The sequence below is a fragment of the Phalaenopsis equestris genome, unplaced genomic scaffold (assembly GCF_001263595.1).
Source record: "Phalaenopsis equestris unplaced genomic scaffold, ASM126359v1 Scaffold001339, whole genome shotgun sequence".
Taxonomy (NCBI): domain Eukaryota; kingdom Viridiplantae; phylum Streptophyta; class Magnoliopsida; order Asparagales; family Orchidaceae; genus Phalaenopsis; species Phalaenopsis equestris.
The window spans coordinates 22,543-31,103 of NW_018165778.1; the positions used below are offsets into that span (position 1 = coordinate 22,543).

Below are 8,561 nucleotides of genomic sequence, written 5' to 3' on the forward strand. Positions count from 1 at the left end.
ACAAAATGCGAAATGATTATATCTGTGATAGGATTGGTGTAGCTCCTGTGAAAGATAAAATTAGAGAAACTTGTCTTAGATGGCTTGGTCACATTAAGCGTCGACCATCTGATGATTCGATTAGGAGAGTAGATGTTTTAGATTCGACTTATGTTAAGAAAGGTAACGGTAGATCTATAAAGACTTGGGATTATTGTATAAAAAATGATCTTAATTTATTAGAACTAAATGAAAATATGACACTGAATAGGGCACAATGGAAAAAAGGATTCATGTAGCCGACCCCACAAAGTGGGATTAAGGCTTTCTTGTTGTATCCTGTGAATTATTTAAATTCTCACTGATTAATATTGATTTATAAACATTCCAATTAATTTCAAATATTTACATGTCTATCACATAAACAAAATTTTATGTATGTTCCCCTTATCTCTATATGAAAAAAGTGTATCTCACTTTTTTTTAGGATTCGACTTTACGGATTTAGCTACAATCCAAACCACCACCAGCGCAAGTTCGAATTCGATTCGGTGGGAAAGACAGAACAATTCTCTCTTCCCTGCTCCACGAGAAATAACAAGCAGCAGGCAGAACGTTGAGGTGGAAGAGCTTCAACGTGAAGAAAGCTTACGAATCCCATGAAAGCAATCAACACCATGCTTACTATAATAACTAAAGCAAAAGCAAATTCCCAGCATCTATCGCCACTTCAAAAAGCAAAAGACACCGGTCTCTCCACCCTCTCCCTCCAATCCTCTCCCACTAAAGCAAAAGAAGAGTAAAGAATCGATCGACGTCGACAAACACGTACCATGAGATCATGACGTCGCCGCCGACTGTTCGCAAGCTGGTCGTGGAGGTGATCGACGCCCGCGATCTCGTTCCTAAAGACGGGCAAGGCACCTCCAGCCCCTATGTGGTGATCGAGTTTGCCGGCCAGCGCAAGCGCACCCATACCCGTGCTCGCGACCTCAATCCTCAGTGGAACGAACGACATGAATTCATTGTCTCCGACCCCTCTTCCATGGAGCTCGAAGAGCTCAACGTCGAAGTCTACAACGACAAGCGCCTTGGCCCCGCCGCTTCAGCCGCACCTCGAAAGAACAATTTCCTCGGCCGCGTCCGCATCTACGGATCCCAGTTCGCTCGCCGTGGTGAAGAGGGCCTTATCTATTTCCCTCTCGAGAAGCGCGGTCTTCTTAGCTGGATTCACGGCGAGATAGGCCTCAAAATTTATTACTTTGATGAAGAGAAGAACCCCGACGATGCAAAGAAGCCAGAATCAGTATCCCCTTTGCCGCCTTCCTCTGCTCCGGAGCCGCCGGAGATTCCCGCTCCCACCGAGGCTGCCGTTGAGCCACAGTCGCCGCTCGCCATTCCTGTCGCCATCCCTGTCATTAATGCCGAGGAGATTCCGCCCACGGCCGACCAGGCGCCGCCGCCTTCTGCACGAGAGGATATTCCTCTGATGCCGGATGTCAAGAAGGCCCAAAACTCTGTTAGCTTTGATCGGGTCCGTATGACCAGCAGACGGAACGGCACGTCAGAGTACGCCCATTCCCCACGGGTAATCACCGGCCAGTTCATGTCATCCTCAACGGACCCGTTGGTCCCTTCAGTCTACGACCTGGTCGAGCCAATGCAGTACCTTTTCATTAGAATCGTCAGGGCCCGTGGCCTTCGTAAGTGCGAGAGTCCGTATGTCAAAATCCGGTCAGGTTCACATTCCATGCGGTCCAAATCGGCACGAGATGCATCCTGTAACCCTGAATGGAATCAGGTTTTTGCTTTAAACCAATCCAAACCAGACCCCACACTGGAGATTTCAGTTTGGGACGGCAGTTCCGGTGAAGCATTCCTCGGCGGTGTCTGCTTTGACCTCTCCGACGTTCCTGTACGAGATCCCCCTGATGGCCCGCTCGCCCCGCAGTGGTACCATCTTGAGGGTGGCGAAGACCGCCACGTTACGGGTGATATAATGTTATCTGTTTGGCTCGGCACCCAAGCAGACGATGCTTTCCCCGAGTCCTGCAACTCAGACGCACCTTACATAACTTACACTCGCTCTAAAGTCTATCAATCGCCAAAGCTATGGTACCTCCGCGCCTCGGTCATTGAAGCTCAAGATCTCCGTGTCCCTTCGCCATCCCTCGGCTCCCCTGTAAATCTCTATGTGAAAATCCAACTCGGCTTCCAATCCGCCCGCACCAGACGTTCGATCTCAAATTGCAATGCGTCTACCTTCTCCTGGCTTGAAGATTTGATGTTTGTTGTCTCGGAGCCGCTTGGTGACCAATTAATTGTTCTTGTTGAGGATCGCTCTGCCAAAGATCCCATCTTGCTAGCCCACGCTGCCGTCCCAGTGGCCTCTCTAGATCAGCGTTTTGACGAACGACAGCTGGTACCTCCGAAGTGGTTTAGTCTTGACAACATTGGCAGTAACGGGCAAGAGCACGGACTTGGAGTAGCTTATGGTGGGAGGATACAATTACGCCTTTGCTTGGAGGGAGGCTATCATGTACTGGACGAGGCAGCACACGTGTGCAGCGACTTCCGTCCAACGGCGAAGCAGTTGTGGAGACCAGTAGTGGGGTCGCTCGAGCTTGGGATTCTCGGTGCGCGTGGGCTACAACCAATGAAGACCAAAAGCAACGGAAAAGGCTCAACAGACGCTTATTGCATTGCCAAATATGGGAAGAAGTGGACGCGTACAAGGACCATCACAGACAGCTTCGACCCACGGTGGAACGAGCAATACACATGGAAGGTGTACGACCCCTGCACTGTTCTTACCATCGCCGTCTTTGACAATTGGCGCATGTTCGCCGAAGGCGGAGAAGACCGCCCAGACTACCGCATTGGTAAAATCCGCATCCGCGTCTCCACATTAGAAAGCAACCGCATTTACACCCAATCTTATCCGCTTCTTGTGTTGCTCCGTTCGGGATTAAAGAAAATGGGAGAGATTCGAATAGCTGTTCGCTTTGCGAGCTCAGCACTACTACCTGACACCTGCGCTCTCTATGCCACCCCCATGTTGCCACGAATGCACTATCTGAGGCCATTAGGAGTGGCACAACAGGAAGCACTACGTGGTGCGGCTATTAGAATAGTCGCGGCATGGCTGGCGAGGGCAGAGCCGCCGCTTGGTCCAGAGGTTGTGCGCTACATGCTCGACGCGGACTCACACTCTTGGAGCTTACGGCGGAGCAAGGCAAATTGGTTTCGTATCTTGGGGGTCATCGCATGGGTCGTTGGCTTGGCCCAATGGCTTGACGACTTGCGCCGATGGCGAAATCCTATGACTACTGTTTTAGTTCATATCTTGTACTTGGTGCTAGTGTGGTACCCGGAGCTAGCTGCCCCAACAGCGACTTTATATTTGTTCTTAATCGGAGCATGGTATTATCGCTTTAGGCCGAGAGGACCAACGGGAATGGACGCGCGGTTGTCACAGGCTGAAGGCGCAGAAGTGGATGAGCTAGATGAAGAGTTTGATGGTGTGCCGACTGGAAAGGCGGCGGAGGTAGTGAAGTTGAGGTATGATAGATTAAGAACATTGGCGGCGAGGGTGCAATCGGTCATGGGTGATTTAGCGGCGCAGGGGGAGAGGGTACAAGCATTGGTGAGTTGGAGGGATCCAAGGGCCACTAGGGTTTTTATTGTGATGTGTTTGGTGATGTCGCTTGTGCTTTATATGGTGCCACTGAAGATGGTGATGGTGGCATTGGGGTTTTATTTTTTGAGGCATCCCATGTTTAGAGATCCTATGCCGCCTGCAGCACTCAATTTTTTTCGGCGGTTGCCGAGTCTATCTGATCGGTTGTTGTAGCCTTGTAGGATGGAAGGATGATGGCTTGCAGGGAAAGTTGGGTGCCAAGATGGTAAGAGCATGTATTAAATAATGTTTTTCATTTGGCTTGTGGCATCGCTTGATTTTTGATGGTGTGATTTTTCAAACAACATCATTTATAATTAATTTTGTACTCTAATTCGTGAAAGAATAAAGAACAGTAATTTTTAGGTATATTTTTCTCACATTTATCATTTGATCTTGTTATATTTTATTTTATTTCAAAAATACAATGCAAAAGATGACAATTTAAAATAATACTTTGAAATGATTTTTAAAATTTTATTGGACAATGTACCTAAATCAAAATTCAAATAATGTCTTTCTTGAATGATAGCCCGAGTGTTGGCACAAATTTTGATAAAACATTCCCTTTTAGGGAGAAATATTTGCCTACGGAAAGCGTGCGCAAAGTTACGTACATTTTAAGTTATTTGGAAGATATAAATAGGTTACACTTAAGTTATACATCCTTGTAATTCTTTCTATAACCTAACTGTAACCTAGTTGTACCCTCTGAATAAGCTAAAATATACGCAACTCTGCGTACGAATGCGTACACTTTTCGTACGCAAATATCTACGGCATCCCTTTTGCTACCTTCCACTGTCTCTACCATCACGAAGCTTATCTACTTAGTTTGTGTCATAGACATGTAAGTGGATTAAGCACGATATTAACATTCCAAATGCTTTTAATTTTACTTTGTATATGTATCATACACACCTATATAAAATAAATAGAAATTTATCATTGCCTTTTTTTTTTTAATTTCATTGATTAGACTAGCTCAAACTAAGCTAATTTTGATTAATGTTAGCTTAAAAAAAACTAGGCTTATCATAAAAAAATCATTCATTATTCCACAACACTTAGAAGATTTATTAGACTAAGCCTCGTGTTTATGATCAAAACTTGATTTTGGCCATCATAAAAATCATGAACTTAAAAATGATAATGTTTTAGACTTCAATGATTATTTATAATGAATTTCTTTCAAGGGTTTTTAATTTTTATAAGTGTAGTGTACTAATGTCACCTTATGAACACTAAGGCGGTCTTTGGCTGCAACAAAAGATTTATGTTATTGGGATTTATCAAATCCATGGTTTTCGATCAGTTCATTACATAGATGGAGCAGGTGAGAAACCTCGATGTAAACTCGTGTAATCTAACTCTTAGTCGGGTTTGATAAGTCCACATTTTTACGAAGAAACGGAATTGAAAGAAACAGATGGAATGGGAGAGATTTGAATTTAATGGAGAGCTAGATTTGGTTTTACATTTTTCGGTGTTTGGCCAGATTGTAAAATCTTATTAAAATTGTGCTACCAAACACCCCCTAAGGTTGAAGATGACTAAATTTAAAATAATGGGTAGATGGCCTCCCTTGGCTGACATGAGTAGAAATCCAGCTTAGAACAAAACAATAAAGGTTTGCAAATTACTTAATACCTTATTTTAGAAATTCCAGTAAATGATGAAGGGATGTTCATTAGTGATATGATGTTCAGTGTAAATTTCCATGTATTATAAGTTGTTGAAGTGGAAGAAAAACCTAGAATAGATCACGTTGATCTAACATTAGCCAATTTTAGATAACTTGGCATATCACTCTATTTCTTTTTTTTTTTAAATGGAGATGTTATGCTTTTTATATGAAATGTTAGATGACATGAAGAATAAGTAGTGGTTGAGTTTATTTAAAATTATTATAAAAAATAATGTTAAAATAAAATCTTTCCCAAGGGTACTAAGCTCTAAGAGGGTAAAGTTATTTATCTTAAACAAAAAAAAAATTATTCATAATTAAAATACATATTTATGATAGTCTTGTGGTGATTTATGAGTGATCAATTATGATCAATCAAAAGTTAATGTGGCAGTTTTTAGATGATATAAGAGTATGAAAGGGTGTTTTAGTTCAATTAGGGGTTGTGCTAGTGTTGGTGGCTTAGAAAGAAGATCTTGCAATTTTGTCAAAAATAAAATTTTGAATTTAAACCTAAGAACTTTCTATAAAGAAAAAAAAACATATGAAATACAGAGAATTGAAGTGAAGGTTGTTGTTGACCTCACTTTTGTTGAAATCTAGTCTTCTTCTTTATGAGCCTACGATCTAACCATATGACTTTTTCACATAGTTCTAGAGCTTTTTCTAAATTATTTAAACATAATTTAAATGAAGTTTCGAATACAAAAAAAATCATCCATAAATACATTCATTCCACGTTTAATTAAATTACAAAAAATTGACATCATACATATTTGAAATGTCGCAGGTGTGTTATGATCCTGAAACTTCTTATATGCAACAGTATAACAATGACTTTAATTATAAATTCGCTTATATTTCCTTACTTTGCAACAAAACCAAAAACTTGATAAGAAGAAAATAAGAATTTAAATCTTTACTTTATATATTGGGATACTACGCAAGTATATGTATCATTATCAAGTAATATAGAACTTTTTTACTAAGACCTAAATATCGAACCCACGGGAAAATTGTGCAATATGCACTATTGAACAACAAACTTTCTATTCTAAAAAGACAATTACTTAAACTATAGATATTTTCACAGTATTAAAATTCAAATCTTTTTTTAGTATTTTTGATATTTTGACAAAAACAATAACAACTAAATAAGATAACTTGAGTTTATGTAAAACAAAATCAATTGATATGGAAATACTTTTCTCCTTATCATGAATCAAAAATAAGTTTAGGAATTCTGTTGTGGAAGTATGTAAATTGTATTATGCCAAATAGGAGCTATAATATTCTTTACTCTTACTAGTGATGTTATAAAGAACATTAGCTAATTTAAAGTTTTAATAGCTCTGATGACCGGCTAGGCAGGAAAGATATCAATTCTCACTCTAGAGTTCTGTCGATTCCCTCCACCTGGGGGCTAACATCTCGTTTCAGAACCTAAAATAATAAACCACATTGGGGGCTTTAACCTGCCACTTTAAAGTCCTCTAACTCTACATCATTCAAAATTTATTTCCCTATTTATTTGCACTAAATCATATGAATTACATTTTCATTCAAACAACCTCATGCGATTCTTTCCAATTGTTGACTGAGATAATACCATCCCGGTTCTTACATGTTCTCACAATAAATATTAACTTCTGGATAGACCAAATTAAGAAGTAAATGAAGTACATGGATTTAAATCATCACAACTTCTTTCAACTTTAAAAATTAATACTCTCCACATCTTCCATCCAACACTTTTAATTACTTATCATTTTAAGGAGAAGGATAAAGAAAACTACTCAGAATCCATGGAGAAAACAAAACTACACTTTAGTTTAAAAGCAAAAATCATTGTCAAACCAATAAGAAGTCTCAATTAAAACCAAAAGTAGTTTAAAACAAAAGATAAAAACTTATCTCAAATCCTCCAACAAACTCTTGAAATTCCTTTGAATCTCTTCTCTTTTACTACACTCTCAAAATAAACTAAAAACAAAAAGGATAAAATAAATTTGTGTGGTGCCTGAAAATCTCTCCAAAACTATCTCTCCAAACTCCTCAGGACTCCTCTTCAAACTCTTTTTAGAACTTTCAAGCACCCCCTTCAATTGTCTTAACTTCCTTCTTTTATGAATTTCCCAACGGGTTCCTTGGAAATTCTTCAAAATGTGTCCAAATTCGATGTATTCTCCAAGGGATGCCTCCTTTCACAAGTCTTTTAATAATATTTCATTCTTAATGGTTATAATCACCTTCTTTAGCCAATAGATGCCTCAAATGTCTCTTCAAAATTGGGCCAAATGAAGAAAACCGCCAAATAACTGCCTCTGACGCTTAAGAGCGGGGTCTCAAGCTCTTAGGCACGGCCTTCTCTGCTTCACCGGCGCTTAGGTGCCAAAACACTTTTGCACAAATTTCACATTTTTCCTCCCAATTTGATCCTTTTTCACTTCTTTTAGCATTTTTCAACTTCTTACTTATACCTGAAACAAAAACATACAAATATCATCCATTAAAGCGCAATATCTCAAAAACAGATATAAAAATGTTTCTAAAAACACTATATATTTTGGTGTATCAAAATCCCCCCAACTTAAACTGTTACTTGTCCTGAAGTGACACTTAAATCTTTAAAAAATAAATAAATATGATATGTATATAAGTTTCTTTTGGAGTTACTAAAATTTAGATTTAGAAATATAGTAGTTTAATTTAGAAAAAATATTCAGTAAATGAGACCAACTTAAAGTTTAGAATTTTTAATGTTAAGAAAGATAAAGAAAGATAAAAATATGAGTTCTAATTCAGAAATATTGTAGATTCTCCAAATTTAGAATTTAGTTCTTTTATTATCTCCACTGAAAAATTTTTATTAAAAATAATTTTACTTACTATATTAAATCCTTAAGCTTAAGAGTTTCTCAAGTCTTATACTTTAAAAAGATCAAATGTGAAACCAATTTTTGATTAGGCACTAATCCTCAAGCTTCTCCTCCCTTACTTTTTTCTTTTTTTCTTTTTCTTTTTATTTTTCTTTTTTTCTTTTGCTTCTTCTTTTTCTTTTTCCTTTTTTAGGCAAGGATTACTATATCTGAATAGGCCTTTAATGGTTTTGAATTCCACTTCTCCTTTCCTAAAGCAAAGTCTTGATATAAATCTTTTACTTAAAAATATAATACTAGTTTTGAAAATTATTTAAGTATTAAAAATAAAAGTCTA

At 38.7% G+C, this 8,561-nt stretch overlaps 1 protein-coding gene across 1 annotated transcript; it reads left to right on the forward strand.

Moving 5' to 3' along the window:
• The first annotated feature begins 428 nt into the window (after positions 1–428).
• On the forward strand, positions 429–3,942 carry LOC110034057 (protein QUIRKY). The gene has a single exon (XM_020738302.1). The coding sequence runs from the start codon at positions 821–823 to the stop codon at positions 3,830–3,832; it is 3,012 nt and encodes a 1,003-aa protein (XP_020593961.1). The 5' UTR covers positions 429–820; the 3' UTR covers positions 3,833–3,942.
• Positions 3,943–8,561: the final 4,619 nt, after the last annotated feature.